General features: G+C 35.3%; 2 protein-coding genes across 2 annotated transcripts in view; both read right to left on the bottom strand.

Moving 5' to 3' along the window:
- LOC142353417 (mitotic checkpoint protein BUB3-like) overlaps nt 1-21140 on the bottom strand; it is a 405546-nt gene that overhangs the window by 171454 nt on the left and 212952 nt on the right. The gene's annotated exons all lie outside the window — the stretch shown is intronic.
- LOC142353009 (uncharacterized) lies at nt 5672-14243 on the bottom strand. Its single transcript, XM_075405191.1, has 3 exons — nt 14078-14243; nt 6728-7018; nt 5672-6319 (listed from the first exon to the last, which is right to left on the bottom strand). The coding sequence occupies exons 1-3, from the start codon at nt 14202-14204 to the stop codon at nt 6042-6044; spliced, it is 696 nt and encodes a 231-aa protein (XP_075261306.1). The 5' UTR covers nt 14205-14243; the 3' UTR covers nt 5672-6041.

Below are 21140 nucleotides of genomic sequence, written 5' to 3'. Positions count from 1 at the left end.
GATTGAAGAGTACCTGGATCAGCTATAATGATCCGAAAAGCAAACTAACGGTGAGATACCGGACTTAAAGCTCATATGCGCTTCACCCAATCTTGAAATACGTTCCGACAAAGTTTTGAATTGCATGGTCACAGTTGCTCGATGACCTTCTGCAAGGATGCATGGAGAGTTCTCAAGATTGGAACAATTGGGAAAACTTGTTAGCAGTGTCAAAACGTCCTAGGGTCTCAAAATAGAGATGAAAACATCAGCAGCAACAACAACCGATCGTAACTTTGGTGATCTATGGGTAGAGGCAGCTTCAATAAAACAAGCTAACCGGAGCAACCAATCCGATGAGCATATTGGATTCCTAGCCAGCAGAGCTAAAAACCTATGCTTGCAGGGACAATTTGGCCGAGATAAACAACATCCTAACGAAGATGAGATGTCAACAACAGCAATAAAGGAACCATTTCAATTCATCATCATGCCATCAATTCAGTGAGCAAACCGTCTCTTGTCAGTTGTAGGCATGCTCTAAACAGAGCGCTGCCGGTTCCAATGTCATGCACGTGGAGTATTCGATCCACGTTGTTCAATGTACAGCGCAAGATCAATCAAAAACAGCGCTCAAAAATCTGCGCAAAAACGAAACTTGTTAACAATGCTTGCAGAGACAGTTTCTCCACATATTGTATCCATTTTTATGTAGTTGCTCTTTGACAGCTTTACAGAAAAAAAGTGGTGTCCGCTCCATTGCAGTCTGTGAATTAATATGGAGACTGGTTGCAAAATGTCTCGTTCTAAGTCAAGACAAGATGGAAGGGAGTTGATCGAACCCTACCAGTTACGAGTACTACTAGGCGGTTCTGAGGCCATCATTCATTCCACAAAAAACTTTTTTTTAAATGCATCCTCTCCCATTTAGGCAGGAAATCTACAAATAGATTCCCAGAACGCTTTCAATTCACTTAAAAGGAGCTATCGAAAGAGGTTTAGTTTCTTTTGTTACTCACCGCACAGCCATTAATTTTAGGTGATAAAAATGTCACAAGCCGCACTTCAGTCCAGCAACGTGACCCATTAGCACCCCTTTTACTTGCATTAACTTTTTCGCCTATCACCCAATCAATCAATGAAAAGGTACTAAAACTGCTGCCAAAGACTTGATATCTCGATGACGCCATTGTAGCTGGGACAGAAAAGGAATTAAAATTAACGCTGAAAAACCTATAAAGGGAAGACCAGCATATAGTGGCTGTATAACATCATTTTCCTTTTGAGTTTCTCAAATTACAGACGTCAAGTTCACCGCAACTTAATTTCAAGTAGCTCGCATCTCGGCATTATAACATACGAGAAGCCACGATGCAAAAAAATTCCAGGATTTGTTAGCCAGGAAAACAAAAGAATACGAGAAAGCCCGCTTTTTGTCAAGGTCACATCCAAAAGCAGGAGCTTGGCTTGCAGCCACAACAAGTCCAGCACTAGTTCTTTATTTGCAAATTAATGAAAATGGAGTAAGCAAAAAAAATCCCGTCTAGGCATTCCGGTCCATAATAAGGACAGATATGCCCATATTGTAAAATCCGAACCATAGATCTGTACGGCCACAAAGCGGTCACTTGGCACCGTTGAGGAGACCGAATCGCAAGACATGATCGAATCAGGGATCGCCTTGGTGCAACCTTCTCGTCTGCAAATCCTTCACCCGTCAGAGAAGTTGATCCTTAGCACCAAAACCAGACCAGGTGACATTTTCATTTCCTCTTGCAGAGCCGGCGATACAGATGCTTTCGACGTCACCGAGACTTCACTGCTGCAGTCAACAAATCTCACTGCGCCAGAGAAGGCAGGGGTGGCGCTCTAAATAGCTGAGGAGCGAAAGTACAATGCACATAACCATAAATGCAAGGAACGAGGCATTTTTTGTAGCGATCAAATTAGAAGCTTTTGGAGGTCTGCCGTTGATTCTGAAAAATTCAAGATACTGACCGTATTATCTGAGTTGGAGTTATTGTTCGGAGGGATCATTAGTAACCTTAAAAAATGGTTGCAATCATCGTCGACAGTTATAATGAAGGGCTCTGCGTCAATGTTTGGGATGCTTAAGTCGACCAGATTTAATTACGAGTCCATATCTAGAAGAATCTAAATTTTTCCTTGTGGTGAACCATTGCTAAGTGTGCGGCAAACGAATTTTGATGTAATGACAGCTTTTCACTAACCATAATCTTTAAATCACCCACTGAATGTGAATGGAATTGGAAAACTTCCTCTGAGTTAGAGAGGAAAGTACATGAAACAACAATCCCTAAGACAAGATTCAAGCTTTTGATTTGACATCGATCAATATTTGAAGACTGCAACGAAAAAGTTGAAGAACGATTTTTGATAACCATGCAAATAAGGATAATTTACTTTACCGTTTTTTGTCCCATAGCCTTAATAATAATTTTTAGGACATAGAAATTTGTCACTGAGTTTAAAACAGTTGTACACGCAACTCATTAAATGCAAGAGTTAGGAAAAATTTTCCCCAGCACAAATTTAATGAAATGCTTTAAATTAATTAAAAACCAGATTCCTCGTTGGTCTCACCAAATTAGCAACACATTTTGCCATAAAAAACTGGATATTCCTTATTGAAACCACAAAAATTTTATTTTAAGGGTACTTTTCTTTTATCCATAACAATATTTGTTTGCAGTAATGCCTCAAAGTACTCTAAACCAAAAAAAGTATTTTTCAATTAATAGTAGAAACGCCCACAAAACTGCCTCAATTAGTAACTTCATTTCTCTAATCTTAATTTATCACTTCCGTTCCTATACAGAAACATATTCATTTTGTGAACCATTATATGGGAAAGTGGCATTAGAAATTTTCATCTTTAATCCGCAGTAATGCGAAGGAATTATATTCAACAATTTTCAATCAGGCTTTCTTAAATTTTTCCTCGTGGATACCTTGTTAACGGTTATCGCGGAAAACAATAACAAATTCGAGTACATTGACTAGAGCAAATTGAGACGCTTTGAGGCGCTTGTATACAAACGAGCTTGTGCCGTGATCGTTTGACAAGGAAGGAGACACGTCGATTATGGGTATGTTGTGTAGTATATCTTTTAGATGCATCCTAACTTTTCAACATTTTTTTCGGAACTGCTTCATTTCCCCCGGTTGATTATGACTCTCCAGGATTGATATGTTTACCCATTTATAAAACAATATATGTTACTAAGGTAATAGCTAGTGCAGTTCTTATAGGTGTTGCAAACCATTGTCAGGTCAAACCCCGGCATAGTTTATTGACACCTGGTAATAAAAACAAAAAAATTTGTTCACGGGGAAAAATGGTTCCCAATTTACAATTAATGCGTGGAATGAAGGCAAAATCTGGGTATAATCGATCCATTTATCAATTAGACTGTAGTACTATATTCACATACTCCAATAATATCAGAAAAAAACGCTGTTTTTTAAACGTTGTATTCCTCAACGTGAACATAAACTCGTTGGAACATTTACACCAAAAATTGGCACGAACATTTAGCAATTTGTTAGCAGACAAATTTACATCAATGAGAATCGGAAATGATTAAGCATTGATAAAAATTAAAAGAAACATTGATCATAGATTGCACAATGAAAATTTGGGAAAATCTAGGAAGAACGAAAATGTAAACATAATATAACTAAGACTTACCATTACAAGCGAGCGCCCCATATTAAATAAAGTGTACCATTTTGGTGCATTGTACCTTTAATTCAACAAACTTATCCCAATACAAGTAAAAACGGCCTTATAATGTTCGATATGAGGAAAAAGTAATGATCATACTAATTGATTTATACTATTTAAAAAAATACGTTATAGGAAATTATAAACATTATAATTGGTGTTACACGTAAGTGGTACTTTATAATGCCTTTGTCTCATAAAATTCCACAAATTAGCACAATAGTAAATAAAATTGATTGCTAGGGGGCGTTGGCTCGTAATGGGAAGAACGAAAATGTGAACGGAAAAGTAACAGCACGTTTCAAACGATACTAAACAAAGACAAGTATATCCTAGAGAATTATATTTTAGTGAATTATAGGAACTATCAAATCAACTACTAACAAAACCCACCCGACTAACGTCGGGAAATTGCTCTCAAATTATGGATTATTTCTCTCAAGCTGTTGCATCAGGTGCCGTGAATATTATGCAAAATAAAAATTAGCCTAATGGAATACTGGCCAAAAAGATGACCTTAAAACAATATATTTGAGAACGCAAAACTTTGAGAGTAACACGTTCGGTCTTGATAATTTTTTGGCTGAGATAGATCCATATCAAGTCCTATAGGCCACTAAAGTTTACGTACAACTATGCCAACGTTTAAGAGTGCCGAAACTGGAATTGGTTTTAAAAGTGCCGAAATTGCCAATACCAATTAATTATTAAGTGATAGCGGAATTTTATTTTCAAAGCAACCAGGGCAAGCTGATCAGCGTTTCGGTTGTGATAGATCATATCAATTCCCACGGGCCGCTGAGGCATGGCCATAGACCGCAATAATCATTGTCTGCTTCAAATTTATATCACTCCAATTATCTTGTCTTAATAAATAAAAAATCCAAAATCTGATTGGTTCAGAATTTTATCGGGTGGAAAATTGAATAAATTTTACGTCAACAATATTTCGGATACGGTTGCAACCAGTAGCACACATTGAATAGATAACTGATTAATCTATGAACTAAGCCTGAGTTATCATTGATTCATTATGAGTACTGACTAAAAACATAACCGACTAAACGTCGGACGAATTGCTCTCGTACGACTAGTGAGAGCTCTAATCAATTGCAGCCTGCTTCAGTCGGGGGAGGGAGCCTAAATGGGACTAACAAGTTCAATAGTGAGCTTCAAATAACCACATTAGAGGTTAATATTTAACACTATTAAGATTTAAAGTGAAAAATGGCACCAGTTTCGGCGCACTATTCATTTGACTTTTGGTATTATATTGCCGCAAATTGAGTTCAGCTGCTTGAAATTGTGATTGAGAGGGAATTTTAGATCACGCAAAACGCAAAAATTCAAGGGCTTAAAAGCCACTCGAAAAGTCAAAACGGTCAAGCAAAAATTTTGCATAAGACACGTTTAAAATAATTGCTTCTCTATGAGATCAATTAAACATTGTTAGAGAGCAATTAACAAAACCACTATAATAGTTAGCTTCATAAGCACGGAAAACATTTAATACAATATCTTACCTAAGTATTATAGCACAGGTAATATAAGTTTAGCACAGATAGTAGTTAGTGACATCAATAAATAACAAAGCGTCAAAATGCAGCTTTTAAAATGCACTCTTGACAGCATTGGTTACATCAGACATTTTTCAGTTTTTTCGAAAACAAACCATATCTCGATTCCTTGGAAAGCTAATGTTACATATGTTTTTTTTTCAAAATTCTCCACTTGACAAACTAGAGCTATTTGCTATGCCTTAAAATGTTATAACCCCACCTCCTGAACTGCTGCAAATCGTCAGAAGTTATTTCTCACTTGTCGTCTCCAAATTTGTGACGAGAATAACAAATGTTTACAGTATAACACTGAATTACGATATTAAAAATTAGGAAAAACATAATTTTTGCAAAATACTAAATGCTTATTCATAAAGACGTTCTCCAAGGAATCTTTAAGAATTTTTGCACGATTTTTGCATCCTGCACTGAAACTGATAATCAATGTGAACCTGACTTCGAAGAAGGCAACTATGGCAAAATTTGAGTGGCATTGCTTGATTTTACTTAATTCTAGAAGCAGCATTGATTTGGCTATGTTAGGCTAAATAATTAATGTTAGTCTCACGAAGAAAGTAGTTGATATATGTTACAAATGCCCAGAAGTTTTAAACATGATATAGGCAAAACGAAGCTTATTGCTGTCATTGATAATGAGATCTTGAAAATTTGCAGATCTTGTCAGAATGTTCTCCCATTGTCTCGCTGGAATTCTTTTGCGGTCCGGACTGCGAGCGTCGCGGATAAGCAGCTCGTTATATCAAATGACTTCCAAGGTGCGAATTCATACATCGAAAATGGTAGAGCTTCTCATTTGCAATTGCTCGATTATGTTGATCAACATCTGTCAAAGTTAGACTGTCGGACGTCAGTCGAAAAGGCGGAAAATTGACATTAGTAATATTGCTCGTTTGTGATAGTTGCTTAGGCTTAGAAGACTCGAGCTGCTCTACAAATGATTGCTCCATATCTTCTTCGTTAGAATATTCGGTAGCCTTGTAAACGTGACTTTGATCCATGTCTGCAAGAGATTCTAAAATGCGCGCAATAGAAAAATGAAGATCTTTTCCGTGATCACCCCCAGCAGTATTTTATACACCCCCGGTTGCACCATATGAGAAATTACATAGTAATGTGTTAATAAATCCCGTCAAGTTTAAGGTTGCAAGTAATATACACTCGAGGTGGGGAGGGGGGGGGGGTGGGGTGGGGCACAAAAGATTCAAAATATTTGAAAAACAACACACATTAATTTTTTCAAGATTATTTCATTAAAGATTTTCGTGTACTCAACCTTTCAATAACAAGTAGCAAAAACCTTAGAATCATTCGCACGCACCGCCTGAGTTTTGATTGTTCGACTGGTAAATTGATGGTCTACAATGTATGTTAAAAAGAGGTCACATTTACAACATAAATTACGCATGAAAATAGCAAATACCCAAGTGCATTCTCTTCGCAGGACACTCCAAATTCCCTTCTCCAAAGTTGCTGACCAGAACAGTATTATTGCCCAATCCGAAACTGCTTCTCTTTCGATTCCTCAGATATGCGCACGTGTTATATCCTGAGGCAGTCTTCTGATGCACGCCAGTATTATAAGCTTCGCCATCTCCGAAACCATGTTCGTGCGCCAACTCCAATTCTGATTCTAATTGGCGGTTAGATGAACTATTCCTGACCGTCTGTCGGGCTTTTGTCATCTCCAAATTGAATTGCGGTAAAGTTTGCTCTGGAAATGTAAAACTAGGAGTCAATCCTTGAAAAACCAGCACAGCTTGCTTCCTTACAGAGTAATGCAAATTTTTTCAAGAAAAATTGTTTCCACATAATGTTATACCTCATCAAATGACAATGTATCAAATTATAAAACTACCCTTGATTTTTTTCTTGATTTTATTTAGAGTATTTTATCATAACAATGCCCTGCCCCTCTTTCACTTCAAAAAACAAGAACCGATTTCTTTGTGGAAAAACAAGGTCATATGAAAAATGTCCCATCGGGATCTCAAATGCAACTTGTATATTTAATTTTCAATTTTATCTGATTTATATGGATTTTACATAAAATCAAAATTCTCCAAAAAAAAACAGTTTACAATTTCCATCCGTAAAACTGTCATTCATAAGAATGGTATAAACAATAGTTCAATCGGAAGACTTGACGAATACATTTTACTGTTTGTAGAATTTAATGCCTATTTCATCGATACAGTGATTTATGATGCGTTGTGCAATTTTTCATTTACAACTATTGGAACTTGAATAGTTCACTCTGCTTTACATTGGTTCGTTCACTTAAGAGTCAAACCAGGCTTTCATCAAAACTTTCAACTACTTAAAATTTGATCAAATTAGAGTAAATTAGTTAGTTTATTTTCTCATTGATATAAAAGTGTTTATTCCGTTTGCTAACAGTTGCGCTAAAAGCATACCGGATTCATATCAATATACCATCAAAATATTAAAGTATGAATAAAGAGTAATTGTAGAGAAGGCCGCCTTCTGTCCAATGATCTTCTCCTGCACTAAGAGCTAGCCCGTCAGCGTCGAAAGCCATACAGAGGTTACCCACGAGAATCAGCGAGAGAAAAGAGGACTCATATTCAAAAGTGATTAAATAAATAAAGACAAAACTTAGCTTTGCGCTGTTGCGTAACTCCATACTCTGACTACGTGCCGCGCGATCAACGCGCTGGCGTCCCGATTGTTAAGCTTTCATTGATTTGAGCCATAAGAGGTGCAGTTGTCTTAGATCACTTTACATATCATTCAAATCCCGATTCAAAATCCTCTTGTGCACCCTTTTTCATTCTTACAGAAGTTATCTTTATTTATATACGATGATTTGACGTTTGACTAATGTTAGTATTTATATATGTATATTGGAGTTGGTTGGTCTCAATTTTTCAAAGCTGAATATTTCAAAGCTTTAAGTTCTGAACTGCTTGAATCTTGCGAAGTTTAACTATATCCTCATTGTAACCGTCTCCAATTGGAAAAATTGATCAAAAATTAAACAGACTGAGACAAAAGTCTTGATATTTTTATTGAATTTATTAAACTTAGTATGGTTATCTTGCTTTTTTCTTTTTCGAACAAAGCAGAAAATCAGTTTTATCCTCATAAAATTGTCTCGCTATTATTCACCCACTGAATCTTCAGTATTTTTTCTTCAAGTTATCATTAAGATACAAACAGCTCTAACAAGATTTCAAAGATAAGTTTCAAATTTTACAAGTGTTATGAACGGCAACAAACGTCAAGACAAGGCAAACATTTTGTCAAGAAAATGAAAAACGCACTAAAACTTACGAACTTTGAAAAAAAAGACAAAATTTTAAAATTACTGCTCTGCCAGCAACTTCAGTTGATTTAATACCGCTCTGAGATAACTTTTAGAGTCCTTCAGGCCCAAACAGATAGGACTGACATTTTAAATTTAAACATAGCCGGCAGATTGCCGGAATAGCTGCGAAAGAACAGACCTGCGTGCAATATAATAGAGATAGAAACAGATACAGATCTAAATTGAAAAAAATCGACGCCGCTCAAAAAACTAGGCTAAAAAACATTCAGCGATAAATTAATAAAGCTTGTTAAAATTCATTCCGCAGACGCCTCTTATTAGGGACCTTTACTGCACAAATGAGTTCCTTTGACCTTAAACAAATTCAGACTAAACTTAAGTTTTAAAGTGCACAAGTCATTTTATTGAGTGAGGTAAGTCACGTATGATCAAAATCTAATCACGCAAATAACCTAAAAACTTTTGCTAAAGCGAGTGAGAAATGACGTCACGCGCGCAAATGCCGTTAGTGAGAGTAAGAAGTCATTCAGAAAATTTGACTTTTTCAGCTTTGCTGTGTGAACAAATGCAAAACGAAAAAAGAGCGTCAGACGACGAAACAAAAAAAAACCAAGAGCACCGCAATATAGCTACGCTCAGCTTACAGCTTCGCAGCTATAAAAATTAAATTAAGAAATGTCCGTCTCCAACGTTGGGTGAAAATTGGCTGGTCTGTGGCCCTCCCAGCACTACGTCTTCATAGAGAATTCCGTACTATCAAATCTCAAATCTATCAATAAAAACAACATATTAAACAAAAATTAGGTGAGAAAAATGTAAAACAAAGGTAGACTACCGCGCTACTGCTTTCGTGGCAGCTTTTAGCTAGTGGGACATAACTTCTCGATGATTCATGAGGCAAGGACACGGTTGAGACTACTGAAAGCACTTTTAGGCAAAAAAAAATAAAGATGGCTTCCGAACATTATTATAACTAATCTCAACGAATGAATGCATGTTCAATTCCTCCTTTTGACCCCTACATATTTGTCGATCGCCACCTAATAACTTGAGATCTGGCTTAAAACATTTTACAATAGCTCTTTGAATATTTCTTTAAACATAGCCGGCAGATTGCCGGAATAGCTGCGAAAGAATAGACCTGCGTGCCATATAATAGAGATAGAAACTGTTACAGATCTAAATTGAAAATAAAATCGACGCCGCTCAAAAAACTAGGTAAAAAAAAATAGCGATAAATTAATAAAGCTTGTTAAAATTCATTCCGCAGAAGCCTCTTATCAAGGATCTTTACTGCACATATGAATTCCTTTGACCTTAAACAAATTCAAATTAAACTTAAGTTTTAAAGTGCCAAAGTCATTTTATTGAGTGAGGTAAGTCACTTGTGATCAAAATCTAATCACGCAAAAAACTTTTGCTAAAGAGAGTGAGAAATGAAGTCACGCGCGCAAACGCCGTTAGTGAGAGGAAGAAGTCATTCAGAAAATTTGACTTTTTCAGCTTTGCTGTGTGAACAAATGTAAAACGAAAAAAGAGCGTCAGACGACGAAACAAAAAAAACATAGCCGGAAGAATCCCGGAAACGACTCGAATCGTCAAAACTTCACTTACAAAACCGTAATTGCAGCGGAAACCACTACCTTTTTTATTAAACCATTAGCTACTTCTCCAGGTCTGCTCTAAAAACTGGAGAAATTAAACCACTGTCAACAAGAGAAACAAAATGCAGTAAAATTTTATATTATTGAAAACGTTTGGTAACGTTGAAAAATCCAAAATAATTAATGTGGTCAAAAACCTGATAGTCTGAAAAGTTATCAATAGCCCCAAATTATTCATGATTCAAAGCTGAAAAAGATCGCGAAAGCAAACGGCAGATAAATCATAGAAACTAAGTTAAATCTTTTCAAAAAAGAAAACTCAAAATTAAGATTCAGAAAACTTCTATAACTACACTTCTAATCACTGCGATTAAGACAAAAAAACAACACACACCTGTTCCTTATTGTATATCAGCTAGACAACATGATTTCATACTAAATCAAAAATAAAATTGATCATAGAAAGACATAAGCAGCAGAATATTCAAAGGCAAAAAATCGGTTAAATTAATGCCAAGGCCGGCAGAAAGCTGTAGTTATTAGCCATAAGTGGAAATATTGGAAAAAGTTTGCTATCACACTCTCAGTACTACCTCATGCTGAAGGAAATTAATTGCAAACCAAAGAAATGACGAAAATCTAACAAAAAGCTGAAATCATTCATTTTTTACAACTGCAAATAATCAATATACCGAAAATAAACGTAAGTTGCAGGACAAAATTAGAATGATACTAACTAGGATGTCAGGAACATGGGCACAATGTAAGGCACACCGTAACAAACAGACATTCTTGATTTTTGAAAGTTGAAAATCAATTTAAAAAATTCAAGAAAAACGAATACATTTCATTGTTCAGCATTCCAAGACATCGAAAAGATAACTAGTCATCCGATATAAAGATCTATCCTCCTGAAGAGAACAAAAAAGTAGAAAAAAGCAGAATTCATAAATACGAAACATCGAAACATTTCGCAAAAAAAAAATGGTCAAAGAACTTTCAAATTAAGACTGCATATATGAAAAAGTTTTAACTGTTTTTTTTTCAAATTTAACGCCAAAATATGATTGAAATTTTATTGAGACGAAATTAAAGTTCATGTTACACACACAAAACTATTTCTAGCAATTACAACCAAAATAAAAACAAAAAACTGACGAAAATCGGAAAAAAACTACCAAAATCGGATCAACATATGTACAATTTTATGAAACAAAACTACATCGAGGTAGGAAGAGGCGTTGAGTATAGGAATCATCAAAGAGAAGTTGCCATATTAACTGATTTTTGCCAAAAAAGACGGTTAAAAGATCCAAAAATGAAGAAATTAATAGAAAAAAAAGCCAAAAATAAACTAAAAAATCAAGAATTATGTGCCAATTTTCAACTTGAAACGCATTTTCAGGCTCTGCAAAACACTGTGACATCCATTTCCAAGGTTGACATTTCAATATAGTATCGAATAAAATTTATTTCTACAAGAAACCAATTTAAAAGCAAAAAAATTGGGCCACTTAGACGAAAAAACGGCTAAAAACGGTTATCTATATGTGCAATTCAATCAAAAACCACTCTTTAAAGTCAAAAAGTCATTCACTAAACGCAGCGCATGATCAAAAAACTTCTCTCGCTCAGCGAAAATCTGTTCACCAAGACAGCTTTTCTCACTTTCGCTTTCAGGTCAAAATGCCGCGTGAACAAATCTACTTCCTGTAAAAAAAAACATAGCCGGAAGAATTCCGGAAACGACTCGAAGCGTAAAAACTTGACAAAAACCCTAATTGCAGCTGAAACCATTACCTTTTTGAATACACCATAAACTAATTACCCCCCCCCCCCCCCCCCTTGTCTGATCAAAAAATTGGTGAAATTTAAACCACTGTCACCAAGAGAAACAAAATGCCGCAAAATAATTATTATTGAAAACGTTTGGTAAGGATAAGCGCAAAATAATTAGGATAGTCAAAACACTGATGGTCTCAAAAAGCTGACAGGGCTATCAACTGCCCTCAAGTAATTCATGATTCTAATTTCAAAAAGATCGCTATAGCAAACGGCAGATAATAATAACTTAGAAACTAAATTAAATTTTTCACAAAATAATGCTCAAAGTTAAGAATCAGAAAACTACTACAGTTAGATTTCTCATCACTGCAATTAAGACAAAAACAACATATATTTTTTTCTTCTTGTATATATTCTAGACAACATGATTTCAAACTAATTCAAAAATTGAAATAATCATAGAAAAGCAACAGTAATATTTAAAGGCAAAAAAACGTTTAAGAACAATACCAAGGTCGGAAAAAAACAGTAAAAAGTATTAAGTGGAAATTTTGGAAAAGGCTTTCTAGTAAACTCTTAGTCCTGCCTTATGTTGAATGAAATCAATTGCAACCCAAAAATGACGAAAATCTAAGAACGCCGAAATCATTCACTTTGTTAATAACTGAAAAAATCAATATAACCAGTATATATGTAGGTGCCAGGACAGAGCTGGAATGATATAGGCTAGAATCTGAACAATATGGACACAATGTAAGGAACACCTTGACAAAGACTAATTCTTGATTTTTGAAAGTTCAAGTCAAAGTTTAAATTTTTGAAAGTTTAAAAATCAAATTTAAAAAAACAAGAAAAACTAACACCATTTCATTTTTCAGCATTCGAAAAATAGAAAAGACAATGATTCATCCGAGACAAAAATCTATCCTCCTGAACAGATCAAAAAAAGAAAAGGCAGAAATCAAACATACGAAACAATGAAACATTTTGCAAAAAGAGGTCAAAATATTTTTAGGACTGCATTCATAAAAAAAATTTAACTTTTTTTCAAAAATTTAACGCTAAAAAATTATTGACGTTTTTATTGAAACGAAATTAAAGCCTTTCATGTTGCACAAAAAGAATATTTCTAGTAATCAAAACCAAAATACAGACAAAAAACAGAAAAAAAGGTAAAAACTACCAAAATCGGTTTAGCATATGTACAATTTTATAAAACAAAATTACATCGAGGTCAAATGAGGCATTGAGCATATGAATTGTCAACGGGAAGTTGTCATATTGACTGATTTTTGACAAAAAGACGGCTAAAAGATCCAAAAATGAAGACAATAATAGGAAAAAAGCCAAAAATTAATTAAAAAATCAAGAAATTTATGCCAATTTTGAACTTGAAACGCGTTTTCAGGCTCTGCAAAACACTGTGCTATTGATTTCCAAGGTTTACATTTCAATACAGCATCGAATAAAAATCATTTCTACAAAAAACCAAATTACAAGCCAAAAAAAATGGGCCACTTAGACGAAAAAACGGCTAAAAACGGTTATCTATATGTGCCATTCAGTCAAAAACTACTTTTCAGAGTCAAAAAGTCATTCACTAAACGCCGGGCATGATCAAAAAACTTCTCTCGCTCAGAAAAATTTAGTTCACACGGCAATTTTTCTCACTTTCGCTTTTAGGTCAAAACAGCGTCTGAACGAATAGTACTTCCGGTAAAAAAAAACCTTAAGAAAACCAATTCTCCTCTTCGAGTCGTAATAAAAAATCGAGAGAAAACCAATACTCCTCTTCGAGTCGTAAAAACCAAGAGCACCGCAATATAGCTACGCTCAGCTTACAGCTTCGCAGCTAAAAATAACTCGATAAATGCCCAATTCTTACTTGTCGGGGGCATTTATTGAGAGCCATCAGCCGACATCAATTATACGGAAAAAGGAACGTCAAATGAGAAGTTGCTATAATATGGCTAGTTTAGCTATGGGTTTGCATAGATAAGTCGATTTTATGAATACGATAACTACGAAAATGCTTGAAAATAATCTCGAACCCTTCTGAATCAAAACTATGCACAAACTCAAAAAGCATTACCCGTCATAGTTGCAGTGGAATCCATATCACATCCATCGTAACAGCTTCCTCTCTCGAAATCAACGTTAGCTCTGTAGGAGTCCTGAGCGAACCTATAGCTGCTTATAAAACTTTCGGGTCTCATCATAAAACAAATCTCACTGAAAAATGAAACTAACAATACGAATTCTCCAGCACATTGCAGAGAAAGTCCAGAAAAAACGTCTACAGAACAATCGCAGTTTTTTAATGATTTTTGCACTGCGTTTGAAGAATAAATGTTCGACCCCCCTTAAGGAACCGAGGTAGCTTTCATCGGATGCTTCTGAGAAAAAAATCCACCTCATATGAACAACTGCAGTACGTGCACTTCGATGAAGGCCGAATTCTCCACGTAGAGAAGTTGTTTCTTCAACCCAAAGTTAAATCAGCATGACCGTTTTTGTCATGTTTTGTCTGTTGTATGTTTTTGTCATGTTTTTTTAAAAATCCGGGAGCAAAAATTTTAGCTGAATGAATATCGGCAGGAGCAAGAGATGCTTCAGGTACCAGCACCTAAGGCATGGACCCTTCCTGATTTTTTCTAAACTGTGCATGCTCAATAATAAATAGTTGTGATAAACTTAGCCTAATTGTTGTCATAAACTTATTAAATAGTCTCCATTTTGCACCCGGGAGGCCATTTACTGTGTTTCAACTCTCGATTGTTGTTATTTAATGAGTGATAAGAGGCCGGGCATTGGTTGGGTAGCCACAATTACTGGGGATTTCAGATTCCGGCGGAAGAATTCGTATCTGGAAGAACTCGTATCTCGGACAAAAATCTTGATTTGAATTTTTCTATCTTTTGGCGTGAGGTTTCTCCGCATGTGCTTGATATATTTATTTATCTTAGTTTAGTTATTCGAAGAACCTACTAATCTGCACGTTCTCTCTCAGTCAACATTTGGCGCGAGAGTTCTCCGCATTTGTTCGACTGATTTATTTGTGTAGATAAGAAGTAATTGTCCATTTAAACTTAAATTGATTAACAACCAAACGTTTTCCAACACTGCGTTCACCATCAGGTTTACAAATTATATGATATCATTTACAAAGTATAGAAACTTGTCTTTGGTTCTTATTCTGGTAAGGAATGAGTTAAAATAACATCGAATTTTTGAAACTTTTTACAGTTAAAATCACATTTACAACATTTTGTTAACTCTCATTACACTAAAACCAATTGAATTTTTATTCCAGAGTTTTTGAAAATCCCGGGTATAATGCTGCAGAGAAGTAATTGTCAATTAAAACTTAAATTGATTAACTAAAACGAACGTTTTCGAACAATGCGTTCATCATCATGATTAAAAAATTAAAAGAAATCATTTACAAAGTATGTAAACTTGTCTTTGACTATAATTCTAAGAAATGAGTTAAAATAACATCGATTTTTTGAAACTGTTTATAGTGAAAATCTTATTTACAACGTTTTGTTTACTTCTATTACACTAAAATCAACTGAATTTTTATTCCAGAGTTTTCGAAAATCCCTGGTTAAATGCTGCAGAGATGTAATTGTCAATTAAAAGTTAAATTGATTAACTAAAACGAATATTTTGGAACATTGCGTTCATCGTCAGGATTAAAAAATTAAATGAACTCATTTGCAAAGTATATAAACTTGTCTTTGACTATAGTTCTAAGAAATGAGTTAAAATAACATCGAATTTTTGAAACTATTTACAGTTAAAATCACATTTACAACATTTTGTTTACACTTATTACACTAAAATCAATTCATTTTTCATTCCGGATATTATGAAAATCCCGGGTATAAAACTTTTTATTCCTGAAAATTGATTTTTACTTTCATTCCTGTATGTTTTTATTTTTTACTTGTTGGGGTTAACAAATTTTGAAGTAACACGTAGCAGAAAAATTTTTGACTTTCAGAAGTTGAATTTTTTGCATTTGGCATAATACTTCAATTTCCATCCCCCCCATTGCTCATCTTGTGTATTTAATTGCGGTTTCACCTTTTTAATAAAGATCGCTTCTTTTGTCAATAGGTTTTCAACCCCCGCGACATGTATCAAGAGTCTCCTATTCAATATTATGTGCTGTACCACAACATTCAACCCCAGTGGCTGTGGAATCTTTCTTTTGATGCTCCAAAACTCTAGTTGTAGCATGTCGGCTGGCTTGACAAACATAGATGTACCTGCATGTAACTTTATATACCATATGGAATTTCAGATTCTTATCAAAAGCTGATTTCAGTGTGGGCAAGTAAGTTCTTAGCTTTTTTGTTGTGGAACCGATTTGAATATCGCACAATTTTTTCAGTCTACTTGCTAAATTTTGTGTAAAACTTTCAATTTACTATTGTACAAAATACTTCGGTTTTAGGCTCCTTATTGTTAAGATTTTTGACTTTTTGAGAGGTTCTTCTTTTTTTCTTGTTACTTTTTCCCTCGCGACTATTTAATCCAACGTCTCGTTATCAATACTGGAGGACTCCTCAGTTGTATATCGATTCTCATTCCAGATCTCTTGATTTTCTTTGAGATCTACATCAAAAGATTGCCTGTCAGTGGTCACATTAAAAATGCTATGCACAGTCCATTGAATCGCATTTTTCTTATGTTAAAACGGTGCAGAGCTACGGAAGTGTCAGCAAATTTTTGTATCTTTGTTAACGTTTATCTTTAGATCTAGAAATGCCAGGTCTCCACTACCATTTGGTGTCTCAAGAGGGAATTTTAAGTTATTGGGAATCAAAAAACTCCAGATACTGTTGTTACTTTTGTCAAGAGTTCCTTCCTTTCACTGTATTGAACGCTTTCTACCGCATGATGGAATGAGCGGGCTGCTAAAATATGAACTATCCTGTCTGTAACATTTAAAAACTTGTCCTGGACTTTAATTTTAAGAAATGATTTCCAAAAACATCGAGTTTATGAAACTATTTACAGTTTATATATTTTTTACAACATTTTATTTACACTTATTACACTAAAATCAATAGAATTTTTATTCCAGAGTTTTAGAAATTCCCGGGTACATTGCTTTCTCTTCCTGAAAAGGAATTTTTCATTGCTATCTGTTTTTATTTTTTACTTGTTTGGGTTGAATTCTTATTTTTTAATTTTTTACTTGTTGGATTTATTTATTTATTTATCTTCTTATTGTTTTGAGTTTAGATAATAGGATTAGTTTAATTCATACGTGGTGAGGTGACTTTAGTTATTAACCCCTGTGAGATGAGTGACCAGACAAACTGCAGCTTTTTCCAGCTTTCACTGTGTGGAAGAGGAGTATGGTGTCATGTGTGTGGGCCCGTACACGTCAGATGCAGTGGCCTCAAACGTTCCAAAGACTGGGTACCTTGTTTCACCTGCATCAAGTGTCTGGACAACAGCAGCACGGGCCTTACTCAGCAGTTCACCTCTTTGAGCCTCTACACAAACAGCGCTACAACCGGGCTAACCCAACAACTGGAATCCCTGATTCTCAACTTGGGAGAGGGCATGGACGTAAAAACCGACATGATCACATCTCAAACAAAGATGGGTACCAATGTCTACTATAGGTGTATTAGAACTAGATTTATTTTATCCAACCATTTACCTGAAACCACGCGTAACTCATTTGGCAATTTACTTACAGAATTTTTTAACAACGTCACCGAAGAACGGACTAATGATACTAAATGGCTCAATTTCTTATGCGCACCTAAATTGTGTCTTTAAAACCCTTAGCATAATGGGAAAAACGTTATTTTTTGAACGTTTTGAAGAAGGAGATATCAGCTTTTAGAACCAATTTGAAGTCACTCTCAGTTGCCAAATCACGTAAAAGCAATTCTAGCACCAGAGAAGTTTCCATTAACAACATTGTGCCAACTAAGTTGAATGCGTGCGATATTAGAGGAGCAAAAAAAATCAGCATCAAACAATATTATTGCACCGGAAAATGCCAAAACACTGCAATTATTAGGAGACAAGCACCCTTCAGCTGCACCACCCAATGTTCCCGCTGTTACTGGTAATGGAGATGCTTTATATGCTTCTACATCCGAGGAAGAAACTCTACGAGTCAGCGTAATTTTCACGTTGGGATCAGCAGGCGGCCCTCTGGCTTGCGTCCCCAAGTTTTGAAAGATTTGGTTAGTGACAATAACCCGGAGTTGAAACGAAAAGTTCTTGGAGCTCTAAAAAATCTTTTTATTATTTGCGTTTTGAAGGGTTGGGTTCCAGTATCCATTAGACCATTATTTGTTGGTGCAAAGTTGACAGCTCTGAACAAACAATTAGGAGACATCCGACCTATTGCAGATGGCAGCACGCTACGTAGATTGGCGGCCAAATGTGCTGGGAATTACGTCAAAGACCACGTTTCTGCAACTTACGGCCACAAACAGTTAGGTTACGGCAAGAGTCGTGGCTGTAAAGCCGCGCCACATGTAGTTCGTTTTATATCTTTCAAAGGCAATCACAGATAATCATGTTTTGATTTATATTGATTTTAAAATAGCTTTCAGTTGCTTGAACAGTGAGCAGATTTTGAAAATTACTCATCAGCACAATCACGCCTCATTCGAATACACAGAAGCAGCTTATTCCGCACCTCATATTTTTTCTATGGTGATCACATTATTACGTCAGAAACTGGTGCACAGCACGGAAACCCTGGGGAACCTCCTTTATTCTGCGATGGAATAAATCACATAGTCCAAAATGTCGCGTCTGAACTCAACATTTGGTATCTCGACAATTTGCAGGAATGTTTGAAGTAGTATTTACAGATTTAAAAATTTTGATTCAAGAAGCAAAGAAGTTTGGACTCAGAATCATTAACCCTTCAAAAAGCGAGATTGTCTTTCTCAATGACCAGTCTGTTGCTATCCGCCAACGTATCATGAACGTGTTAAACTTGGGTTGTTACGGCTTTGGAATTAGGCCAATAGAGGACTTGGTTTTTTTAGGCTCGCCAGTTGGATACCGATCGACTATTGCTCTCTTTAGAAAGAAGACAGAAAAACTTCATACATTTTCTAAAAAGTTGCAAAACGAATTGATTTGCATATTAGCTTCTTCTTGCTCAAATGTGTTTTTCATACGCCTAAGTTACTTTATTTTTTGCGCACTTCTTCATCTTTTAAGTTTTATGAAAAGCTTAAATGGTTTGATTTCACCTTATTGAATGCCTTAGAGACAGTGTGTAACATCAATCTAGATGATAGGAGCAGTAAGCAAGTATTTTTTACCTGTTGTTTGGGTGGACTCGGTTTTTCAACTTCTATCCATTTGGCCCCTTCAGCCTGTTTTGCATACAGGAGTGGAACAGAGGAGTTGTTATAGCTTATTTTGGTCAGTATTCTTCCGGAAATTTGCTATTCCGAGGCGTTAAGAGTTTGAATGGTTTATTTTGGGCTGAGTGGAGTATCAGTTGATGATAGCACAAAACAGAAAACGTGGTCCAAATGCGTATCCAAGTATCAACGTGAGTTGCTAGTCTCAGCTGCTGATAACCATAATAAAAAACGCTTACTGGCTTTTATTGGTAAAACTTCAGGCGCTTTGCTAAACGCAATACCTATGCATTCTATCGCTTATACCTATGTCTTCTATCGCTGTTTAAAAAATTAAATTTTTTGCTGATTGTTTTAATAGCTTTTGAGAGTACCTGTTTTGAAAAAAGTATCCTTTAACTTTGCATCTTCTGTTGTTTTTTTGTCTATCTGTTACTTAACGTTATTACAAACAGAACAAATCACGTTGGTGTTGTACAAAGAAGGCCGAAAATGACATAGCTAACGTTGTAAATGAATTCATTTTGGTTTTAACTGCTTCAATTGGTTTATCAAAAAATGCAAACGCTGTTATGAATTCTGCTTTTTTATCGCCTTCATGCTCGTTTATTAAGTGAATTGTCCATTAAATGAATTATCACCTTAATGACGTTCAGAAAGCTTTTTTTTGTTAGAGCAGGTTATGGTCACAGCGGTTTCGACACCGTTTTCTCGCAATTTTTTTTCAGTTTTCGTTTTTTTTGTTTTGTTGTTTTTTTTTCTTCGTAGTCATTTGAAAAAAAATTCAGATAACGATGGATCTAAAGGCTCCATTACAATTTTTTTCGAAAAATTATGAGCTTAAATTTGAACTTAGACGCTTTTGTTGTTTTTTGTCTGTGTTGTCGCGTCTCATTAAGGACAGGTTTCAAATCTTCTCTTGTGCCATACAATGAGATAAATATTTGATTAGTTTTGAATTTATCTGACGCTATTTTGTCTTTGTTATGAATTTTTTTTTTCAAATAGAAATCTGATTTTGAATTATGTTAAATGTTTTTTTTCGATTTTGTTTTTTGTCTTGTCTCGTATTGTTAATAATGGCAATTCTCTATGGTGCTCTCAAGCGGCATTTTTTGAAAATCCACCGACTTCTACTGATTGGTGTTGAGATTTTTATACACACAACAGTTCTGTTCGGAAGCCTTTCGAGTATTTGAATGTCATCTATCCCATCCTCATTTGTTAGACTATTGAGTTGAAATTGCGAATGAGCGAGGTCGGAACTTTAGGTGCGTACGCTCAGTGAAGTAGATGGTAAATAATATTAGTTTTTTTGAAAAAATTTCTTCTTGTAAATATTGCTTCCGAGCTTGAATCCCCTGAAAGTTTAAAGCGCATGTACGCGTAAATTTTGCAAATTTGCGTTTCCCAATCTTTAATCAAACAGTGGTAACAATTTTTTAGCTTAAATTTTACTCTTACAATTGAAAGTTTTGGTTTCGTCTTATGAAACTCTGTGCCTATTTGGCACTGATCTTACATAGCTTCAATCCATTTCTCCTATTTTTGATCAGACAAAGATTTGCAAATTTTTTTTTTGTATTTCCATTCTCTTCTCCCGTGGTGTAGACACAATGCGCTGGCATTTTGCAGTTAACTCTTGCATCACATATTTTGTAGAAGAAGGATGGCTGATGTCCTGAATCTGTCCATAATTTTATTTCGAATTTTTAATGATGTGACATTCGACATACTTATCGCCTGCTATTATAAATCTTCACTACATCTCTAACCTTTGCTATT

The sequence above is a fragment of the Convolutriloba macropyga genome, chromosome 14 (assembly GCF_964194025.1).
Source record: "Convolutriloba macropyga chromosome 14, txConMacr16.3, whole genome shotgun sequence".
In the NCBI taxonomy this organism is placed as follows: Eukaryota; Metazoa; Xenacoelomorpha; order Acoela; family Convolutidae; genus Convolutriloba; species Convolutriloba macropyga.
The sequence above is the reverse complement of the archived record's forward strand: the minus strand, read 5'-3'. Positions and strand labels throughout refer to the sequence as shown.